This window comes from Alosa sapidissima, chromosome 9 (assembly GCF_018492685.1).
Source record: "Alosa sapidissima isolate fAloSap1 chromosome 9, fAloSap1.pri, whole genome shotgun sequence".
Lineage (NCBI taxonomy): Eukaryota > Metazoa > Chordata > Actinopteri > Clupeiformes > Clupeidae > Alosa > Alosa sapidissima.
The window spans coordinates 22,466,535-22,490,792 of NC_055965.1; the positions used below are offsets into that span (position 1 = coordinate 22,466,535).

A 24,258-nucleotide genomic window follows, 5' to 3' on the forward strand; every position below is an offset into this window, starting at 1 on the left:
ACAAAAGCTACAAAATGGAGGACATAGTCCCTAACAAATAACATGCAAACTCCAAAAGTAGTACAATGAAATTAAAGGCTATAAAAAGTACTGCAAAAGCTACAAAATGGAGGCAGATGAGCCTGCGAAAATAAACCTCATTGCCGGGTAGAGCTGCTCAGAGAATCTTGAATAGAATGTGTGCACATGAGTCAACGCATCCCCGGAGACGCTAAAGAAAGACAGTGTGCCTGCGGGCCAGTTGAAGTAAGCCGCGATTCGATGCGCGCCGAACACAGGTGCCGGGATCTGCGTCCTCCGCTTGTCGTGTCGGGCCACATACCGGTTATCGTAGCAGGCCAGGCTCCACGACCAGTCGTTGTAGCCGATGTTGGTGACGTCTGGCGGCGAGTCGCCCGCATCGACTTTGTACGATGCTCCGATGACAACGCCGTACCAGCCGCTCCACTCGACCTCCCAATAGGAGCGTCTGGACAGGGGCTCCCGGCACAGCACCTGCCAGGTGCTGAACCGGTCCGGGTGGTCGGGGTAGGCCTGCTCCCGCATGTTACACGCCACACTCCTGTTGTCCTCCGAGAGGCAGAGTTTTCTGTGGGCCGTATTTGGGTCAAAGGTCAGATTGCAGGCATCTACGGGAGCAAACATGTAAAATTAAAGGACAAAATTTGGAAGCGAATGACATCAAATACACTCAGGCTTTGTTTTGATCTAAAGTAAGTGACAAGGACATGAAGGCATCTACATATCACAATTTACATACAAATTGCACACAGGCATACAAACATTTACAGTTTACATTCAAAGTCAAAGTCAACTTAATTAAAGTCAACTTTATTGTCTTTCTGAATATTACAACAAGGAAGTGAAAAGCAGAATAAAATTGAGTTCCTCCAAGCTCAATATACCATACTGGACATTCCTGGTTTTGTAAACGGAATCTTGATCAATGTAATTTGGCCTTTTTCCCCACAATAATTTACAAAAATAGCCTCTTTAATGTCAAAGTGAAAAGCTAATTTCTACAAAGTATCGGTAATGTTAATTCATTAAAAAATATAATGCAAAATAAGTGATTGCACAAATATTCACCCCTGTTAAAGTGACTGACCTAAACCAACAGCGGTCTAGCCAATTGGTGCTAGTAGTCTCACAATTAGTAAAATTGAGATCGCCTGAGTGCAGCGATTGTGTATAGTATGTAAGGGATATATGTATAGAACGCCGGTCAAATAAGTGCTGACAGGGCAAACCCACTTATTATATGGCTAACTGCCAAAACGGAAAAAATAAACTCCACATGATATGTCTCTTTACATTTATTTGTTACTGTTTCATCATAGCTTTTGCCTGAAACAAATAGTTCACAACACACACTGAACTTGAATCAAGGATTCTTTAGAACACAGCTGCTGATCAACCGTCTGCTTTCAATTTGAATGTTCCATTGCAAGAAGTGACAGGAGTGACATGAAAGATGTGAATAAAAAGCACAAAAAAAAAATTAATTGACAGCGGTCTGTTATACATAGCAACTGTCTGTAATACAAAATTATGAGAGTGAATGGAGCATTCCACAGCTTCATGAAGAGCCGTGTAATAAGTAATATAAAGACACCTGTGCTGGAAGGTCCAGTCACTCGTCAATCATTATACAACAATTGGGTTCTATGGAACTATTTATTTGTTTCTGATTGGCCGAGAGACGTTCCATGAGTTGGAATATCCCTGGACATTTCAACTCAGACTTTGCACAGCTAATAATAAAATCACTCCGCGATACAATGCGAAGATTTGACACAATGTTCTCATCCCAGCTCTCCACTATTTTAAGCAATGGGTTACTCCTTAGCAAACCATAACGAAACAGTGCTTCACCACATCTGTGGATTAAGCTACACAGTCAACTCAATGTAAGTAAGATAAACGAGGATGCCAGCATGATGTAGGGCCTATAATATGATTGTCACTTGGAGGAGACTTGTAGATAACTAACGTTAGCATAGTTAGCTAACCGCTGCTAACGTGCTAGCATCGTGTCAGAAAAACATATGGGGCTGTGCACAGTAGTGTAACATTTATTCACCATAAATTAATAAAGTTGAGTGGTTCTGGAATGTAGGCTATGTTTCCGTTCTTTTGCAGTACCATGTCCCTTACATAACATGGCCCAGTGTCCTTGTAACATGCATGCAGCAAAGCTAGATATGAATGTGATTTCAGCCCTTTTTTTTAATTTTTTTTATGTGATTTCAGCCCGACTTTCAACATTTCTTTCAAGAAGACACGTAAACCACAAAGACCCGTAAAGAGGGATCTGGAATGTTGGTTACCTAGCAACAAAGACGCTGTCTATTGAAAAGGGAACTGTTTTTTGATGCGTAAGAACGATGTCGAAATTAACATTTTTAAACAATATTGGGGTGTTTTCAGATTATTTAGTTTGTGGTAGAATTGTTGTATAAAAGCAATATAGCACTCGTGATCGTGGGATTGGTCATGGATATTCCCACGGCTGTTGTTGCCTGCTACGGCCGAACAACACCCGTGGGAATATCCATGACCAACCCCACTCTCACTCGTGCTATATTGTTTAAGTATTCCTGGCTGTAATCCCACCATGAAGACAAAAGAACACTCCAAACAACTCAGAGAAGAGGTTATTGAAAAGCATAAGTGAGGGGATGGATACAGAAAAGTCACTGAACATCCCCAGGTATTCAGTGAAATCCATCATTAAAGAATGTAAGGAATATGACAAGGGTAAATCTGCCTAGAGCAGGTCGTCTCCACAAACTGAGTGACTTTAAGGTTTAAGGTTTAAGGTTTAAGGTTTAAGGAGAGTACTGGTGGGGGAGGCCCCCAAGAACCCTATAACAACTCTGAAGGAGTTGAAAGCTTCAGCAGCTCAAAAAAGGGTGAAACTCAGCAGACAACAACCAAGTTCTTCACCGGTCAAAGCTCTATGGGTGGGTGGCAAAGCTTATTAAATCTGGACTAAAGTTCACCCAAAGACATGTGGGAGACCAAGGTCAAATGGAAGAAGGTTTTTTGGTCTGATGAGACCAAAATTTTGGAAAACGCATGGGACTCAGCGCTGTCCTATTACGTGCAGAGGGAATTTGAAAGACAACCGATTATCCCGCCCCTCGGACTGAGCACTGCGAACGGTGAGTGCCCAGACCCTACATTTTAATGTGGGTCTGGCTCGTCAGACTACAAGTGAGCTACAACTTGAGAGAAGTTATGTTATGTTATGTTAAGGTGAAAACACATTTAAGGGTGCCTTTAAACAATCAAGTACATTGAGAAATTCAATACAGAAATTACGCACGTTAGACAGATGTTAAAATATCTATCACTCTCCTCTCTAAACGTTAACTTACATTTCTGCAGTCCAGATGTCAACCTGCATGCTGCACCATGGTCCACACTGTAGACAGTTAAACAGATATTTAGAGAGTTAAAAATACATATAATTAAAATGTATTTTCTATACAAATCCTATGAAGTTCAGCGTTCGCAGCGCCCAGCACCCTCGGCGGAAAAAAGCCCTCGACGCTGACGGTTTTTCCGCAGCGCTCAGAACGCTGAAAATTGAATTCTGTTCAACTTTAGGAACAGCCCTGGGCTGTCAATGTCACTTCTCTCTTGCTAGCCAATTCAAATCAAGGAAAGGGCGGGACCTACGCTGTCGACAATTCAACAACCAGTGCATTTGGTGGACATAGGCCCTTAATGTACACTCAAATTCATGAATAAGATGTAATTTTGGATGAATACAGAACTGTCATCACTATAACAGTTTGAGTTTTTTTTCTATCCTTATTGGAAGCATTACTCATTACCCCCCCCCCCCACCACACACACACACACACACACACACACACACACACACACACATTATTGTTTGTACTGTCTCACTACACCTCTATATAGGCCATTCAGCTTCAGACAACAGCCCCCCACCCTTTCAGTGGTTTCCCTTACTTGACCGCCCGAGGTGTGGAGCCGGGATCGATCGGTGTGGCTGTGAGCAGCTCTGCTCCACTGTTTCCTGGGTGGTTGTAGCTCAGATCCAGCTCCAGCAGGTGAGAAGGGTTGGACTTCAGGGCCGAGGCCAGGAAGAGACAGCCCTCCTCGGAGATAAGGCAGCCCACTAGCCTGGGGTGGCAGGGTGTGTGTGTGTGTGTGTGTGTGTGTGTGTGTGAGTGAGTGAGTGGAGGTGGTTGGAAAATTGGTGAAGTAGTGATGGGGGGGGGGGGGGGGGGTGAAGTAAGTTAGTCGATTTCACATTAAGTTTACATACATACATATATATATATATATATATATATATATATATATATATATATATATATATATATATATATATATATACACACACACATATATATTATATATATATACACACACATATATATTATATATATATACATATATATATATATATATATATATATATATATATATATATATATATATATATATATATATATATGTAAAGATACACAAAACATCTGCAAGTGTTAACCAAAATTACTCTTGAACTGGTAGAAGACGTATGTCTGTAAACAACACAGTAAAAACGAAAAGTTTGAAAACAACACGGTAAAAAAGATAAACAACCAAACAAACAAACAAAACAAATGTCAGAGAAAACAAAACACGCAGCGTACTTCAGTATCTGGAGTTTGCAGTGAGAATTCCCCAGTCCGGTGGACAGAAGCTTGGCCCCTGCGTCCCTCAGGTCGTTGTCCGTGAGGTCAAGCTCCCTCAGAGCGGAACCGGGACGCTGGAGCACGGAGGCCAGGCCCCTGCAGGACGCCGCAGTCAGGCCACAGCACTCCAGTCTGAGACGGCCCAAAATCAGATCAATCAAATATAAAAAAAAAAAAATATATATATATATATATATATATATATATATAAAAATATTTCAGATAATATATATAAAATTATCTATATTACATCAAAATATCATAGATCATATATAGAGATGGACCAATAGATCGGCTGGTGACCGGAATTGGCCGATTTTCACGTGATCGGCCATGATAGGCGACCGGCCGGTCAGTCTGAGACATGCTGATTTTATGCCGGTCAAATATGCACTCGCGCGCCGCAATTGTAACAACACCCAGCTGAGTTTGCAAAGTTTGAAGAAGCTAGCAACCAGGCCAACACTCAGGGCTGGATGTAGGGCTACAAAGAAAGCGCTAATAGGCTACTGAGTTTTTTTTATGCAGCGAACGCTGTGCTTTGCCATATTGCGTGGAATTTACTAAGCTGTCACTTCATTAGGCTACATAAACATCGCTCATCACCTCCTGTCCCTAATTGCGTGCCCACAGCTGAACCACAAGCGCAGCTGAACGGAGATAACCAATTGCGACATTAAAAAGAATCAAAGTTTAGCGATCATAGGCTACATGATAATAAGATGTCAACAAGCAGTGACATACAGTAGCCCTAGTAGTTCTACTCCACTTAAAAAAAAAAATACTTCAACTATTTACTGCACGTAGACTAGGGCTATGCCTACCCTAGTCTAGCAGATTGAGAAGTGGATGTTGTGAAAGTGAACAAACGATAGCCCATTAGAAAGGCAAACAAAAGTTAATGTTGCTTTTGACATAGTAGCCTACAATGAAAACTGATGCTCTGAATACTGAATCAGCTGTCTTTGAAAGTTTCTATAGCCTAATTGATGCATTTAACCGGAATTTTTTCACCGCAAAACAGACGTGCGCTGTTTTCATATATGGTGGAGCACCTAATCGCTATTAGCACTTCTTCTCCCCTGTGTTTGCGTGATAGCCTACTCCCACTTTTCCCTCGACCTCCCATAAATGCATTAATGCATATGAAAATACGTTCCATGGTAGCATGTTCAAATGTATCATGAAAATTGTTTTTGTATTTTTAGTTGGATATTGGATGTGAGAAGAAAAAAAAAAGGGTGTTCCATAACAGTGCATTTATATTAGTAGTCTGTGAAATGAATGTCCCACACTGGGAAGCATTATAGTTTGTTACTGCAGCTGAAGTTAGACTTGAAGAAGAATCTGTCTGCTCACCGGTTCCATTTTTTAACAGCCATTTCATTATTGACAAGTTGATTACATTTCTATATTAACATGTTCTATTAAAGAAAATATAGAAAATAACTATTTGTGTGTGCTGTAAAATGGTTAGAAGACATGAAATCGGAATCAGCTAAAATTGGTATCGGCAGGTCAAAATCGGAATTTGGAATCGGCCCAAAAAATTGCAATCGGTGCATCTCTAATCATATATATCTATGATGACACACATACACATACAAATAAATTTAAATTACACAGCATTAATGTAAACATTTTATGTGTTACATCGCAGGATTGGGAGAGTGGCAGTGATCCAGTATTCCCATTTTTATTATAAAATTAGACAAAATAAATAAAAATAAATCAACACAACGGACAATGTAATCCCTTGTAATATAATTGACAAGTCACGTTGGATAAAAAGTGTCTGCTAAATGAATAAATGCAAATCATCTTGTTGGTTACCATTACAATAAAACAATCTATATCCTAAATACTATGTAGTCATCAACATAAACATTTACTTGTTATGATAACTCTCAAAATGTCCTGACAAAATAAACATGAAAACACAGCAACAACAAAACCATTCATGAATGTTTAAAATAAGGAATCGTATAATGCATTCAGGTAACTGATGTCTCCAGGACCTACCTCAGGATCTCAAGTGTGCAGTGAGGGTTCTTTAACCCTTTGCAGATCAGCGTCGCTCCGGAGTCCTTCAACTGGTTGCCGCTCATGTCCAGCACCCGGAGGTGACAGTGAGGAGACAGGAGGACGGAACACAGACTCCCGCTGGACTTCTCAGTCACGTTACAGTCCGAGATTCTTCAAAAGGAAGTTAAAACCATAATAAGAGCATTAGTCCCAGTACAGACTGCTCAGAGATTTCAGCTATCATTAACTCACTGTACATTCAGTCAGGGATTCTTTGTAAGAAAGTTGAATATATAATAAGAGCATTAATCCCAGTAGGGAGATTGATTATGGCACGAACACGATTACTCAATGATTTTGGAAACACCATATATTTTCCTAAACTTTCAAAATATTAAATAAACAAATATGAATGTATGATAACTCTATGAATAATAACAGTCATATACTGTATTTTTCATATATGACTACTGCTAAAACATAAATCAACAACAGTTACCATTATGGCTTAAGGTGAAGACTCAGCATGAAAGTAACTACCTCATTACCTCAAAATTACCTCAAAGACTTGGCATCTCAAGTAGAGAGGAGATTTTGACACTCAATAATTCAACATTATGTATTTCTGCAATAAACAACCTAAAACCGTTGTTAAGACCACCAGGCTCGTTTGTGGTGATTTTAACATATGAGACCACACGTAGATAACCGTTAACAAATGTTTATTAAAGTAATAATGTAGGGCAAACGTAAACTACAGTCAGTGTCCATAAGATGGTGGAAAAATAAAGATGTAATGTAAGTCAGGGTACAATGTAAAATGCATTCTCAAAATAAAAGCAACGCAGATTCTCCTGGAGAGAAGGGGACCCCGAACCCAGCCAGGTAGCCTCTTTATAGCTGGATCCCTGATCAGCTGACTAGCAGCTGACTAGCAACACCTGTGCACTGACTCCGCCCTGCAACACATAGAAAGAGAGACAGGCAAACAAACAGACCAACAGTATCATAACACCGTCCATTCATTTACCTCAGAATCTCCAGCTTACAATTAGGACTCAGCATGGCTGTGAAGAGCCTCTCTGCTCCGGCGTCCTTTAGGTCGTTGCGGTGCAGGTCCATCTCCACTAGGTGGCAGTCTGCAGACTGCAGAGCACAGGCCATAACCTCACATGACGTCTCATTGAGGTTACATGCGGAGAATCTGGAAAGGGGAGATGCCTTTGGTTTGAGGTTTTAAACCACGCCAAATAGATTTTACACAAGTGCTTTTACGTGCAACCAATGGCTGCACTGATGGTGTCAGTACTAAATAACACAGAAGTATAAATATTTAAAGAAAAAACTGCATTTAAAATCTTTGTTGACAAGAAGGGTGTGTTTTTGCAGTGCTTCTGAAAAGTTGGTTTAATGTACCAACTTTCAATGTGGTGTTTTATTGTTATGCCCATTGAAGAAAATGAACTCTGAACTAAGTCTGGCTGACACATTGATATTCAAATTGAACTGAATATGTTATCAAATAATTGATAGTGATAGTGAAACATGATAATGATTGATTGATTGAATGATTGATTTAAAAAAAATACATGATGATTCTATTGATTACTGAATACATTTGACAAAATATTTTCTTGACTTTTTATCAGTATCAGCATTAGGGTGGTTCTTATCAAGTCCAATTTTTTTTTTTGCAAAATGTTAGTGTCTTAACCTCTTAAACTGTTCCTTTTAACTTCAAAATATGCAAACATATAGAAATATGCAAACATTTTGACAAGAAAATTATATTTAGAGGTAGCTCAATCATGGATTGGATAATAAGATGGATGTTGCTGTTGGCGAACAGTGTGACACGAGTTCAGCTTTTATTAAGTTGGCAAACGTTTGAACTAGCCAACTAGCTCCGCTGGTGGGAAACGCATGGGACTCATAGCGCTGCCGCTGTCCTATTGCATGCAGAGGGAATTTGAAAGACAACTGATTATCCCGCCCCTCGGACTGAGCACTGCGAACGGTGAGTGCCCAGACCCTACATTTTAATGTGGGTCTGGCTCGTCAGGCTAAGCAACACTGACTGTCAGACACCAAACAGGACGAGGACCACAAAAGCGTCACGTTCAAAAGTTTATTTAAGGGTTGGGGGTTAAGGGGGTTTCAGGGGTTCCGGGGGGGGTACAGGAGTTCCAAGAGTCTGCGTGTGTGTGTTCCCCCAGTAGCCGAACAGCGATGGCAGGAGCTGGATGATCCGGGAAGTCCTGGGGGAAACACACACACAACAGCAATTGAAACGAAGCAGCAGTACAGTCAAGGACTAGGCGGTATTCGTAGAAGAGGGACGGAAGGCAGGTCAAGATTACCGGGGCTGGAGAACACAGAAGTAGTCGAGCGGGTCCGGGATCACAGGCAAAGAGTCAGAGGCGTTTTCAAAAACAGGCAGGTAACTGGTGCTGGTTGCAGACGATCTGACAAGTGTGGACTGAAAAGCAAGGCTTTATATAGAGGGCATGATGAGTGGTGAATGCAGTGCAGCTGGTAGGTAACGAGGGTGAGGCAGAGCAGAGCAGGAACAGGTGGAGGTCATCAGACTTCAATCAGCACGTGTTACCAGGCAGAGAGAGAGCTCATGACACTGACATGACAACAATCTCAAAAAAAGCACAACGTTTTCAACAATCCCTCATTTCTGATGCTCAGCAGCCAGTGTTGACTTTTTGCAGTCTGGATAGATCCGTCAGTGATCTTCCATTCTAATAGATGGCAGATTTGATCCAACTAATTCTGCTATGGTGGAACCAATCAAATAAACTTCACTTCTTGTTTTTGCCATGATTTTGCTCTTGGTACACAACACAACTGCAAGCAAAGCTGAGCAATGAATGGTGAAGGTGCCTTTTCTTCATACAGTTTTGTGGCACATATTTGGGGTTCAGTGGATACAATTGTTTGAATGTTTTAATGAAGACCAAAAAATGTGCTCTAAACCCAAACAATAACCAAGGTGATCATCAATAGAAATATGTATTGATTCCACCAGGAAAGGTAAATAATTTGGATTTAGTTTCTACAATAAGTAAACTGAGATATGTATCTAAAATATTAGGGGTGTGAATCTCTCATGTAAAAGACGATACGATTCACATCTAGATACATGGGCACGATTCGATACAAGAAAAGATACATGTTCATAAAAAACGATTCAGTACAATTCGATGCGATTTGATGCAATTCGATGCAGTTCAAGAATGGAAAGCATTCTGAAAGATTTTTTATCATTTGCTCAAGGTGCACATTAATTTTATGTTATCAATTATCATGGTCATGGTTGTCAATTAGGCAAAACAAGTGTGAATATGATTATCTAAACTGAGGTTTGCATCATATACTGTATTGAAATGAAAAAATAATAGTCTACATTTCAGTCAAACACAGCAGCCAAATACAACATAAAAATACATTTTTATAGACATTATAGATGTTATAGAACATATCTGATTGTTTTCAAGGAGCTGTAGTCTATTGTTGAGGTAAGACAATACCGAAATAAAATTACAAAAACAAAAGAGTAAAAAATGTCAAACAAACGACCGAGTGCGAGTTGTCACGTGCTTAAGTTGCAGTAGATGTATGGGTAATGAGGTCCTTTGACAACTTTGGGCAATGAATGTAGCCTAAAACGAACTGCATTCCCCACAAATCTGTGCCACGTGTAGTTTCAAAACCGGAAGTGCGATGAATGCGCTGCTTGGAACGTAAATGAGAGTCTGAGCGAGCAGAAAAGGTTGTGAACCGATTCGTAACAAGTAAATCGATATAACGACCGGTTCATTTCAGTTTTATTCCGATACGGGACTTCACGTATCAATGTAGCCATGCCTTACACGTTAAAAACGGATACCGATACGTATCGGTTAATCTTTACACCCCTATAAAATATGTATCTAAAATACATATTTAGGAATATATGGTGCATTAGATGCTTTTATGGAGATTGTTTTGAATTCAAATGATCAGATCATTTCTGAAACAGAAAATCATCTCAAAGTTTAAAGCTATTGAGCTACCAGTAATTATTATGTTACTGCCATAAAAATTGGCATGCTGTATTTTCTTATATAAGGGAACAATTTGAAGGGCTAAGAGCATGACAATTGGAGACTTTAAAAATAAGGACCACCCTAATCAGCATGTGTGCCATGTTAAAAAAAAAAAATATTTTCACAAGATAAATATGTCATAATGCATATCCTGTATTGCAAAGTATACCAATGAATAAATAAATATGGCCACTCACAGAGCCCTTCTGCAGCACTTCACCACAGGGACCAGCCTCCTCCTCCCTTCATCCGACGATGTGTTGTACTTTCTCAGGTCGACCTCGTCCAGCACCTCCCCGGACATGAGGAGCACATGGGCCAAGCAGGAGCAAAAGGAGGATGAGAGTGCCTTTCTGGAGCCCTCCAACTGCAGGTACTCCTGGATCTCCCTGTGCATGGAGCTGTCGTTCATCTCCATCAAGCAGTGGAAGAGGTTGATGCACCTCTCGGGGGAGAGGCCCTTGCCCTTGTAGGCCTTGATGTACTCGATCATGTGGCGGACGGTCTCGGTGCTCGACTGCAGACGCGGCAGCAGCCCCCGGAGAAGCCGCTGGTTGGACTCGAGGGTGACGCCCAGGAGGAACCTCAGGAACAGGTCCAGGTGGCCATTTCTGCTGTTCAAAGCTGTGTACAGGGAGTCTTTGAGGAACCGCTCGAGGGACAATTCGTCGCCCGTTTGGGGTCGACCTTTAGAGGCCCGGACCCGCAGTAGAGGCTTGAGCTCCTCGAGGCTCCCGCTGGTGTGGGTGGCGAAGGCGTGAAAGGCGGCGAGGAATTCCTGGATGCTCAGGTGCACAAAGCAGTAGACTTTCTGCTGGTAAAACACCGACTCCTCTCGGAAGAGTTCGGTGCACATCCCTGAGTACACCGAGGCTTCGTTGACGTCGATGCCGCACTCCAACAGGTTGTCCTCATAGAACATGACGTTCCCCGCCAATGTTTGTTTGAAGGCCAGCTTCGCCAGCTTCAGAACAGCTTCCCCATGTGATGAAAGAAGCCCCCCCTTGTCAGTTCCCCCGTGTCCACCGTGGTACTTCTGATCCTTGATGCTCATCTGGATGAGGAGAAAGTGGGAGTACATCTGCGTCAGTGTCTTGGGGATCTCCGCATTGTCCTCCTTTGTCCTCTTCAGAATCTGCTGGAAGACGGTAGCGGCAATCCAGCAGAAGACGGGAATGTGACACATGACCTGGAGACTTCGAGACGTCTTGATGTGTGCAATGATGAGCTCGGCCTGTGTGGCATCCTCGCATCTCTTCCGGAAATACTCCTCCTTCTGGGCCTCGTTGAAACCGCGGACTTCGGTCATCTGGTCGACGTACTTGGTCGGGATCAGACAGGTTGCCGCCGGCCGAGATGTAACCCACACCAGGGCTGAGGGAAGCAGATTGCCTTGAATGAGATTTGTGATCAGCTCGTCCATGGAGGCCACTTTGCTCACGTCGAAGAAAGCTTCGTTGCCTTGGAAGTTCAGTGGCAGGCGGCTTTCGTCCAGGCCGTCGAAGATCAATATGGTTCGGCTGTCGTCGTAGTACTCATTAGTGTCACCCAGGCTCTTAAGCTCGGGGTGAAATCCAAGCAAGAGTTTTTGGAGACTGTGCTTCTCTTTGATGGAATTCAGCACTCGGAAAGGGAACACAAACATGAAGCGGATGTTCTGATTGGCACTCCCCTCTGCCCAATCGAGAACAAACTTCTGGACAGAGACCGTTTTGCCGATGCCGGCAACACCTTTTGTCAGCACGACTCGAATGTTGCCTTCTTCTCCCGGCAACGGTTTGAAGATGTCGTTACAGTTGATCGGTGCATCCTGGGCCGACTGCTTCTTGAATGCAGTTTCAAGTTGCCAGACCTCATGTTCATCATTAATGCCTTCACTTTCTACCTCTGTGATATAGAGATCTGTGTAAATCTTGTTGAGCAGCTTCTTATTTGCTTTGGTCTCGATGCCTTCAAATATACACTCAAAGCGTTTTTTCATCCTGGCTTTATGGTCGATGCGGACTTCCTGTAAAAGAGCTTCCTCTGAGGGAAGGGAACATAGATAGTGAACAGTATAACAGACATTGGTTTGCAAAATCTGAGAAGGCCCAAGAACATTTACATGTAAAATGAATACATGCTAATATTGGGCTGAGTCTGCATATGGTTTTGAGAACTCTGTTGAGTCTGCTTATGGTTTTGAGAACTCTGTAAATAGTATGCTAACTGAACAAATAAATAGCATATTATCTTTTTATTCTTTATTATTATCAATTCGATTAGAACAACGACTCAATATAACTTCTTACCTTGTTCTTTCTCAGACAACCTTCTTCCTTTATTAAACAATAAGAAAAGAAAAATCAAATGTTTAAGCCTAGTATTCTGACAAAGATGGAAAGAGCTTTTCTAAATTTCTCTAAATTTCATTCAACCAAAATATGGTAACATTTTACTTGAAGGTATCTACATAAGAGTGACCGGACACTGTTTTAACCCTAACACTAACCCTAACTTGTCATGACAAAAAACTAATGACATTTAACAGAAGCGAGTGACAGAAATGTTAAGTCATAAACATTTATGACTTGTTTATAATGTTTCATGACAGTGTCATTTCAGTCTTATGTAGATACCTTCAAGTAAATTGCAACCCACAATATTTATCAACAACTAGCTTTCCAATGCAACAGACCTCTTGAAACCATTCATGCCAGCACTGAACAATAAATAAGTGGCTATTAAATGGCCTTTGTGTATTTACACGAGAGGATTATTGCACACCCTACCCGTACTGGTGGATTGTGTTTCGTTGTTGAATGTAACCGGCCCGTAGATTTGGCAGCCAGCAAATGTGGGGTTGCAAATGCTTCCTCCATCTGAGGCTGTAGCGATGGAGCTCATGACAGGAGCTGGAAGAAAGAGATTAAAGGAGGGAGATATGAGAGAAGGAATGGGAGAGGAGGGGAGAGAAAGAGTAAAGGGTGGAGCGAGAGAGAGAGAAGGCGGACAGTTGGGAGAGTGAAGAGGAGAGATGTAAGGACAGAGAGAGAGAGAGAGAGAGAGAGAGAGACTGAATGAGTGAATGTATATTTAGAACATGACACTTAAAACTTTCATGGATGAGTAATTTTCCTATAAAAGATTGATTAATGAGAACTATTTGTTTACAGGTTTATGCCTTATGTGTTGCTTAGGAGACAGGTCTGGCTTATGTGTTGCTTAGGGGACAGATATCATGTTATATTACTTGCATGTACAACATAATAATAATAATAATAATAATAATAATAATACGGGCTCTCCCCCAGATTGCCTTTGAGCTTCTCGTTCAGACAATACAATTTCTTCTCTCCTAATATAATTGTTTATTTTTTGTCAAATATGGGCACCTACCACCTATAAGGCCTGGACCACTGGATCCCTGTCCATCATCTGCACATGGTATCTTCAACTGGGCCCTGTGTTGATCTGCACAGCGGGGGCAGGTGGGGCCTCCTGTTCCCGCCCAGTAGCTGCTGAGGCAGGGTCTACAGAAGCTGTGTCCACAGGCACTGATGGACAGTGGGTCACTGGGGAGCAGCTCACACACTCCACACCTGGACTGACCCGGAGTCAGGGGAGGCCCAGATACTCTGCAGAGAGAGGGGGAAAGAGAGAGAGGGAGAGAGGGGGAGTGTGTGTGTGTGAGAGAGAGAGAGAGAGGAGAGTGAGAGTGAAAGTGTGAGTCAAAGGAGAAATCTGGCATTATATTACATATATCTGGCAGATATCCGTTTCTTGAGGTCACAGAGTACTGTAGGTATGAAAAAATCGTTTTTACCAGATCAGCTCCAGTGTTTGTTTTACGGTGTGTGTGTGTGTGTGTGTGTTTGTGTGTTTGATATACCATACCTTTCCATAGCTGAAGTCTTGTTTCTTGTTTAGTCTGCTTCAGTAGACCTCATCTACAAGGATGGAAAATACGCACACTGCACCTGCATCACATGGCACAAACAGCTTTATAACGACACCAATCACAGCCATCACTAAAGATTCTAGAAATGAATAAATCACACACCTACTACAAAACTATACTGTTACATTAGAAACTCTTTCAATGGCACTGAAAGAATATTAAAAAGTGGAGGTTACTGGTTCAACTGTGATATTGGCGCCTAAGTGAACTATACAGTTTCTCGCATTCGCTTTGGTGCATTTAAAAAAATAAAAAAAACAATCTCATTAACGTTTTGCACAACAGTAAGTGCATTTCTCAAAACAATTTGTGCAAAGTGCACCACACAGTGGAGTAGAAGAACTCCAAAAGCCTTGCTTTGGTCAAAGTGCTTAGTTTATATTTGAAAAGTATACATGCCAATGAAAATGTCAATGACATCACAAGTCCTTGTGGCATTGTGTATAAACAAGAGTGCCAAAAGGCTTACTCATGTTGTCAATAAGTATTATGCAAATTATGGTAAGGCTTTGATGACGATGAGAATGCACAACACTATTCTATCTTTGTGTCAAAATGTCAAGTTCAGCTGTACAATGTTGCAAATGTCAAGTTCAGCTGTAGCCTAATGTTGCACATGACTCTATGAGGGAGATTATAAGTGATTGATTCACACTGCTGTGTTGCCAGATCATGTCATTTTTACTGTATTTGTCAACAAGAACGATGGGACCATTTTTACAGCAATGCAATTATTTAGGCTATAGTAAGGACAAAAAAGGGACATGCAGCAGGCTACTCTTCTACTTCTACTTAGACTACTAACAGTTATTTCTGTGAAGTCAGAAATGTCAAAATTGCATACAACTGGCTTAGCACTTCTGCATACAATGACTCAAACAATGAACCAATGCCTACATGATTCTGGGTGCAGCCCGATTCAACAGAGAACTATAATGCATTCCGACCAGGATGACAAGCAACTGATAATGTAAAAATAGCAGACCATTGTAGCCTACGCAATCAATTGCATGGACACACAAGCTTTCACTCAATAATTGTAGCTATTTCGTCTATTCTAGCTACTATTAGTGTGTTTACCGAAGGTAATTTACGCGTTGTGGTGACGGTTGTCACCGCCGACTTGAAAGCTGTAGGCCTACTTGGCCTGCTTGCGGTTGACCAATGAAGAGTCTACCAAACAGAGGCCGCTGCACGGTTCCTGGAATCGACCCAGTGAGTAGTCTACTTTCAGTAACTTCGTATTTTATTTGCCAACAGTACGGTGCCAATTGTTGACCCTGATACATAAACTAGGCTTACTATATTTTGATGCTAATTATGGAGCTCAATCATACCTGTCAACACTCCCGTTTTTCCCCGGGTTTCTCTCGTATTTCAAGGTCATCTCCCAGCACCCTCCCGTTACCGTGGTAAAGTTGGTTTTATATTGGACGTTGGATATTCGACACATTCGAAAAATCTATTTAGCACTGACTACGAGGGTCGAGTTTGTGTCAAACCAACTTTAATGTGTTTAAACAAGGCCTGCCTATATTACACAAAGCTTCTTTTGTCCAAAAACCCATGTTTTGATTTCATGATTTTTTTATGCTGATGAAAGATTTCAATCTATTATGTGGCTTCACCTTTTGACTTACCCATACAAAAACACATCTCCCGAACTCGCCTTACTGCCCTTTCTAGTACACAAAGCTTATTTTCCCCTAAAACCTAGCCTACTCTTTGCTTTTATACAATTTTTAATGTTCCTACCCATGTCAAAACACATCTGTTGCACTCAGCTAACTGCCCTTCATAGTGCACAATGCTTCTTTTTTCCAGAACCTCACTCTTTGATTTTATATTAATTTTTTACTTTATAAAAATGCTATAAATCTATTATGCAAATTGACCTTTTGACCGACCCATGTCAAAACACATCTGCTGCACTCAGCTAACTGCCCTACATAGTACACAAAGCTTATTTTTTTCAAAAACGTACTCTTTGATTTTATATTATTTTTTACTATTCAAAAATGCTATAAATCTATTATGTGCCTTCACCTTTTGACCTACCCATGTCAAAACACATCTGCTGCACTCAGCTAACTGCCCTACATAGTACACAACGCTTCTTTTTTTCAAAAACGCACTCTTTGATTTTATATTATTTTTTTACTATTCAAAAATGCTATAAATCTATTGGCTTCCCCTTTCGACTTACCCATGTCAAAACACATCTGTTGCACTCAGCTAACTGCCCTACATAGTACACAAAGATTATTTTTTTTAAAAACGCACTGTTAGTTAAATGGCCTACTCCAGAACTGGCTGTTGTGAAATTGTTGGGAATTTAATTGATTAACACAAACACATCACATAAACAGAGGGGTATTCCAGAAAGCAGGTTTACTGTCTTAACTGGGTATGTTAACCCAGAGTTAGCGATAAACCTGGGATTTCAGTTCCAGAACGCTCAAATATGATCAGGCTATGTAAGTAACTATGGTAACATAGGCTCTGAACTTAACCTGGTAGGGGGTAGGTTTTGTTCAGGTTATGTTCAATTATGTTATTAGGTTATTTCAGTGCATGTTCAACCAGGCCGCTATTTTTACACTTATCACACAATGGCGTTTCATTTTGACAAAGGTCCGATTGACAAAGAAGCACAAAATCATGTAATATTTATCCGTGGAATTAGCCGTGAGAGGGCGATAAGACCACGACATCACATGATAGCCCATCTTTTCTTTCTTTTCCAAACGAGTTTTTCAAGAGCGCTAGAGTTTTTCCGCTGAATCCTAAATTTGGCTACTTGAAAAGCATTCTCGACTCCATCCCTACATTAGGCTACGCATGGATTAGAATAGAATAAAATACATCTCAGCTAGCCAACACCATAGTGGACATTTGCCTTTGGCTCACCAGACATCGGATGGACAAAAAACATCTCAGACACACTGAAGATATAATTACAGTGCAGTAGGCTACAAAAAAGGGAAAACATATAGAAAATGAAGTTTAAATATAGACTACATAACAGCTCAGCCAGGTATGCGTGTTGTCACTAGTTTGGTTAAGAATGCTGATGGCATTTGGGATAAAATAGTTTTTCAATAGGCTACACTTTTTGCCTCTCTCCAAATTATGTGCATCGATTATCGCTCTCCGACTGGGAGTTTTTGTAACGTTAGTGTTGGAGACGCAGAGCATATCGGCAAACTGTGGGTCGGTGCGTAAAGTTTGCCTTGCGCAACTTCATTCGTTTTCCTGGACACAAACCCACGAGGATCATTAAAGTGTAGTTTCACCAACTGGCAGGTCAGCATCACTTATTCAATTGTCCAAATGTGCACCGAAATGTGTCCAATAGGCTACCCATGCCTTCCGACATTCTTCACCCTTTCGATGATGGAGCGCAAAAGTTTAACTTGGCCCACAGCTGCAGAACCCGCGTTAAAATAGAAAATTACATTTGGGATTCTCAAAGAATTCTATGGCCCACTCAATCTGTGACAAGGTAGGCTAGTTTAAGAAAGCATCATTCAAAGCAGTCAATACAATAGGCTACGTGATGTCCACTGAATTATTATGACCGCCGCGCAGCGAAGCGGCGGTCATATAGGTTTAGTCAGATTTTTTTTTTTTTTTTTTTTTTTTCTTTTTCGCATGCCCAAATTTCCGTCAATGATTCCCGGGACACTGAAAGACCGGGGTACACGAAACTTGGTGGGCATGTAACCCCACATGGATAGCATGGAACCATCGTTTTGATCTGTAGCCCCCCCGCTGGACTGGACCCCCCGAAAGGAGGGTAGGGCAGACACAGTTTTCTGTGAATATCTCGAAAACCGTAGGGTTTAGGAGGACCATTTTTTTTTGTATGTTGATCTCAAGGGGCCATGTCAACCCATTCCATAACCACTCATTTCATGTATAGCGCCACCTAGTTAAACACAAAAAAGTAAAAATGAGGTGTTGTAATTGAAGGTATCTGTGACCTAACATAGTCAAAACTGCACGAAATTGGAAGTGTAGGATCATTATGACACCCTCTGTATGCACGCCAAGTTTTGTGGAATTCCGTTCATGGGGGGCCACACAATAAATTAATTTATGTTACTATACACCAACTGGCCTGTAGGTGGCCGGAGACAGTTTTCTGTGAATATCTCGAGAACCGTAGGGCCTAGGAGGTCCACCTTTTTTATGTATGTTGGTCTTAAGGGGGCATGTTAACCCATCCCATTACCACTTATTTCATGTATAGCGCCACCTAGTTAAAAATTAAAAAGCAAAAAATTAGGTGTTTTCATCACAATATCTCTGGCTGACAAGGTCAAAACTGCACGAAATTAAAAGTGTAGGATCATTATGACACCCTCCGAATGCATGCCAAGTTTTGTGTACTTTCGTTCATGGGGGGCCTTACAATAAAATAATTTATGTGTACATTTAGTGACTACACCAACAAGGATTCCCGGGACACTGAAAGACCGGGGTACACAAAACTTGGTGGGCATGTACCCCCACATGGATAGCATGGAACCGTCATTTTTCGTTTTGATCTGTAGCCCCCCCGCTGGACTGGACCCCCCGAAAGGAGGGTAGGGCAGACACAGTTCTCTGTGAATCTTTTATGGTATGTTGGTATACATGCGGTTATACCAAGCAAATTGATAGCAGCACTGTTTGTATCTTTCGACTGTCGACATTTATTGCACGTGCTACAAAATCATTCTGTGCAATGTTTTTGATAGCCAACGTTACACCGGTCTGATACAGTTTTGCCTATACATGCGTGAGACTGAGACGCCTGTTTATTTTGTTTTAAGTGCGTGCAGGGTGTGAGAGGGGAATCGATGTGCTTTGATTCCAGCTTGGTAGTTGTAGTCTGTGAAATTAAAAAGCACGTGTGTGTGAAGTATCCAAACAATGACACCTTCATGTCATTATGGCTGCTTTAGCAACACACCTTAAGCTACTGTGTAGTGGGTCCCATGTAGAAGTGGCTACTTCATTCGCGCTTTCCTTGACTCATGGAGCTGCGTGAATGTTATTACAACTTTGCGCCACGATATGGCAGTTTAAGTAGGGTGATATCAGCTAAATTGGGCCACTTTTTGGTAAATCAGTTGGGAAAATAATATAATACTATATATGCCTTTTCCAAGTGTTTTTATGATTACTAATGACTGTTTTTGATCATTTTGTGTTGAAATTATGTCATAAAATATAATTATTTAGGCCCTACAGTTCTTGAAACATCAACTGTGCCAACTTTTTTTGCATAAGCAGTTTCAGGTAAAATGGGCCAGCATCTAAGGTAAAACGGGCCAGCTGTTTCAGGTAAGCATTCGGCCAGTCAAAATGCAAAGGGAATGGTAATTTATCATCAATTTTAATTTCAAAACAAATATTCATATGTGCCATTAAAAACACATTGTGGGTACAAACTCACATATTCAAATGTGCAATTAAAATTTTTTGGAACAGCACAGATCAGTGAATAGATCAGTGACAGATCAGTGTGTGTGTGTGTGTGTGAACACATTTTGAACGAAATGCGCAAACTACAAAAATTCATACAAAACTGGTAACTGATATATTAAACATTAAAACATTGATATCATTAGTGTGTGTATGTGATGAAAAGGTGTTTCAAAGACAGTCTTTGCAAATGAACCCATCGTCAGCACAGATCCCATTCTCTTCGCCACAGGTTTCGTGAAACCAGGCAGAACAAGGGTCACATTTTACCCATTCCTCAGTAGCCTTAGGATCCTCTGGGTCACCATAGTGGGTGTTGCAAACTTTGCAAGGTGACTTGCTTTTCTTTTCCTGCTTTCTTTTCCCTTTTGGTTGCTTGCTGAGCGGGCACTTGCTGGCTTGCTTAGCTGGTTTCTTGCTGGATGTTTTTTTTGTGATATAGTCAATGTGTTCCTCACTTGAAAGATTATATGAGGGTGGCTTCATACGTTTTCTGATGGCTCTCTCCCTTTGTGGCACTGTGATCAAGTCAGTGAATGTCACAGACTGAACAAAAAGAAAATGACAAAAAGAGCCTATGTTATGGCAAGACATAGGATAATTATTTTGTGTACATTTTATATGATTAGGGACTAAATTGTGTGTATGTGTGTGTGTGCGTGCATGCATGAATGTGTATGTTTGCGTGAGCATGCATGTGTAACATGTCATGTAACATGTCAAGTTTGAAAGTAGTATAAAATATCACTTACTGTGGAGGTGGAAGGTCCCTCATCCGGGGAGTGTGTTTCTTCCTGTGGTGTGAACTGGTTGAAGATATCATTATCTTCCTCCGGTACTTCCTCCAACACAACCTCTTCAAACACCACCTTCTCATCTGGAAAAAAGTACAGTGGTTCCACAGGTAGCAGGGGTGTCAGGGAAGCAGAGGACTGAAGTCTGGCTGGCGGATCGGCAGGCGACTGAGGTCTGGCTGGTGGATGGGAGGACTGATGTCCAGAGAGCAGAGCTGATGGCTGGCGGGCAGAGTGGGTCAAGGTCAGCAGGGGCGACCATGGTCCAGTGGGTGGGGTTGGGAGAGACTGCGGCCTTGTGGGTGAGGATGGTAGAGTGGATGGTAGCACTCTTTCGGTGGTCTTGCTGGGGGCAAAAGCAGTCTCAGGGAGGATGTCTTTATTGAGTGGGAACATCCCTGTCCCCCGGAACCCTGCCTGGGCATTTTCAACAGTGGCAGCCTTTGCCCAAGCCCTGCTGAACACCGTAAAAAATTCCATCCTTGACAGCTTCTGCCCCGCCATCATCCTCGTCCACTTCCTGCCTTCCTGGTCCCAGTGGTGCTTCAAACTCTTAAAGAGGGCCTTGTCTGCCGGTTGCAGCGCATGGGTTGTGTGGGCAGGGTAGCACATTATGTGCACATTCTTGCTCTTCAGTAGCTTAATAAACTCCATGTTATAGACATGGCTACTGTGGCCGTCAAGGAGGAGAAGGTGGGGCCTGGGGTCATCCTTAGGGAGGGACTGAATGAACATTTGACCCCACTCCAGAAAGAGGTCAGAGGTAATCCAGCCATTGTCTGAACACCTTACGCTGGTGTTCTCCGGGCACCCCTGTAGCCACTCAGAACGAACACGCTTCCCCTTAAAAATAATCATGGTTCGGCTGTATATGCCTTCTGCATTGAATGCTGCCAGACAAGTTGTTGTCTCCCCCTTCTCTCCGGCACACACCTCCACACATGGCTGGCCAACCTGCCCAACGACCTTTGTGGAACTGAACTGGTCCTGAAGGCCAGACTCGTCACAGTTCCAGATATGTGATGGTGTGCCCGCAATACCCAGCTCGACCAGAAGACTCTCATATTGGGTAAACCACTGGTTGACCACCACTTTGTTAAGTCCAGCAGCCCGTGCTGCAGATAGGACCTCTGGTTTTCGCATCCCAAGCTCTGGGTTGCGCTTCAAAAAATTGTGGAACCAGTAGTATCCAGCCCTCCCTGCTGTCTAGGAAAAACCAGATATCTGGTTCTTAGCTGCGAAATCAAAGGCTACCTGCTGGACATCGCGTTTGGTGAATGGAAAACCCCTCTGCGCCAAGGTCTTTAGGGTGGCAGCAAGCTCCCTTTCCGCCTCCTGTGGAAGGTAGGGCTTCCGCCCTGACACGTGTTTGCTGCCCGTCACCTTTCCACTAATGCGTCTTTGCAGCGTGGAACGCGGCACACCCCATGCACGTGACAAGAGGTGCACACTCACTGGAATTCCTGTCTTCACTCCCTCCCTGTATTCATCTAAGGCCCCCTTCATCCTCTCCACTTTCCACAGATTGTAGTTGTTTGGCCTTCCTTTCTCTCCCTGTTTTATCTTTGTATCCTCTCCTCTCTGGCCCTTGCTCCTCCTCTCTTTTCTCTCTTTCTGTCTCTTCTCATTTCCTCTGCATTTCTTTCTCCTCACCTGTTCTCTCACTTCCTGCTTGTCTCCTCTCTGCTTGTCTCCTCTCTCATCCTTCCTCCTCTCATTTCCTCTCTCTTTCCTTCTCCCTCTCTCCTCTCCTCTCACTTCATTCGCATTTGCCATACTCACTGTAAATAAAATATCGACCACCATTATTACTGGGTGCGTGTGTGTGTGTGTGTGTGTACGTGTGTTTGTGTCCGTGCATGTGTGCGTGTTGGTTGGTGTGCGAGTGTGTGGGCGAATGTGTATGTGCACACACACACACACCCTCACACACATGTGTATGTGTGTTTGTGAGTGACACAGAGGATGGCCCATTTTAGCTGAAACCATGTGGCCCATTTTACCTCAGTGGGTTAAGGTAAATTGGGCCGCTAAGAAAAACATCACTTTTACAAAAAATAAGTTCATATACCAAACTAACAGCATTATTTCTGGTGGATGCCATCAAGACAGATATTATGCACAGTTTTTTTTATGTGCATGTTTGTTTTTTATAGATTTATCATCCTTATAATAGTTTAGTTAGATTTGATATGCCAGGCTACTTACCATGCAGCTTTCTGGTGCAGTCTTGATTTGAACTATTGCCCCGCCCACCATAGCAACCATAAACCAATCAAATCACCTGTTACTTGTCAAGCACAGTTATGACAACAGTCTGAAATCCTTTGCAGTCATTGGCTCTAAATTCCAGAGGGGCTGGGACCCCCAAACCTTAAATGGCCCATTTTAGCTGATGGCCCATTTTACCTGATATCACCCTACGCTTGATACTGTAAGGCGTAAGCCATTGGTTTCCAAAGGAGATTTTATTTGTGTCGCCAGCATAGCCTATTGACAATTTATGTTGTAAATAGCCCTACCTTATAATCCTACCTGTAGCTTAGGGAAGCTAACAGCTTTCTATTAGGATCTAGTTTGTTAGTTACCGTTTTGTCATAACTAAATGTTTGCATTTAGAATAGCCAGAGCGTGTATATCTCAATCGGAAAATTAAACAATATCGGGTGCCTATGGACTAGGCTGGGTGAACCCAGCCTGATCTGCCCGCTATTTATTTTTTGATTTCTTAAAAGATTGAGCTTGGTCTGATGAAAGCCAGACTAGCCATGGACCTCAGTTACACAATGCAAGGGAACATGAATCAGCCTATATTTGCACGAACAATAACGGACAATAGCTCTTCAACTTTAGCCCGTTAAAATGTGTATGAACAGTCTAGCGACGCATTTCATCAAGGCCCATTTGGACATGTCAGTTATTTGCACCACTGGTTAGATGTAAAACAGCATTTCGTTCCAGACTACTGTTACTTAATTTGTGCATTAACAATAACGTTTCAGACTACTGTTACTTAATTTGTGCATTGACAATAAAGTATTACATGAACTAAAGATGACTAAAATCTTATGTAGAAGAAGAAACATCCATCCATCCAAAAATGACCTTTGTTTTTGATAGCTGTTGAAAACGGCATGGAACTGACAGAGATGTTTTTGTTTATAAATACATAAATAAATAAATAAATAAATAACATTATGCTGATACCT

The 24,258-nt window shown here is 41.9% G+C and overlaps 2 protein-coding genes across 2 annotated transcripts in view; both read right to left on the reverse strand.

The window, feature by feature from the left end:
• LOC121718463 (NACHT, LRR and PYD domains-containing protein 12-like) overlaps nucleotides 1–24,258 on the reverse strand; it is a gene marked incomplete at its 3' end in the record, with an annotated part of 30,279 nt that overhangs the window by 4,697 nt on the left and 1,324 nt on the right. The window contains exons 2-12 of the mRNA XM_042103476.1: nucleotides 14,717–14,799; nucleotides 14,219–14,457; nucleotides 13,612–13,734; nucleotides 13,132–13,158; nucleotides 11,038–12,865; nucleotides 7,774–7,947; nucleotides 6,741–6,914; nucleotides 4,677–4,850; nucleotides 3,988–4,161; nucleotides 3,384–3,430; nucleotides 323–629 (exon numbers count right to left, since the gene is read on the reverse strand). Coding sequence (XP_041959410.1) covers nucleotides 323–629; nucleotides 3,384–3,430; nucleotides 3,988–4,161; nucleotides 4,677–4,850; nucleotides 6,741–6,914; nucleotides 7,774–7,947; nucleotides 11,038–12,865; nucleotides 13,132–13,158; nucleotides 13,612–13,734; nucleotides 14,219–14,457; nucleotides 14,717–14,724 — 3,275 coding nt within the window. The remainder of the gene's footprint in view (nucleotides 1–322; nucleotides 630–3,383; nucleotides 3,431–3,987; nucleotides 4,162–4,676; nucleotides 4,851–6,740; nucleotides 6,915–7,773; nucleotides 7,948–11,037; nucleotides 12,866–13,131; nucleotides 13,159–13,611; nucleotides 13,735–14,218; nucleotides 14,458–14,716; nucleotides 14,800–24,258) is intronic.
• Nucleotides 19,865–22,644, reverse strand: LOC121718062. The gene is made up of 2 exons (XM_042102887.1): nucleotides 21,008–22,644; nucleotides 19,865–20,801 (listed from the first exon to the last, which is right to left on the reverse strand). The coding sequence occupies exons 1-2, from the start codon at nucleotides 22,190–22,192 to the stop codon at nucleotides 20,427–20,429; spliced, it is 1,560 nt and encodes a 519-aa protein (XP_041958821.1). The 5' UTR covers nucleotides 22,193–22,644; the 3' UTR covers nucleotides 19,865–20,426.

What these genes read in the sequence shown, in the direction of transcription:
- LOC121718062 (XM_042102887.1), bottom strand. Translation starts at nt 22,192, where the DNA reads ATGCGAAAACCAGAGGTCCTATCTGCAGCACGGGCTGCTGGACTTAAC. An exon ending in AGGGACCTTCCACCTCCACA is followed by an intron (nt 20,802 to 21,007) that starts GTAAGTGATATT and finishes CTTTTTGTTCAG; the next exon opens with TCTGTGACATTCACTGACTT.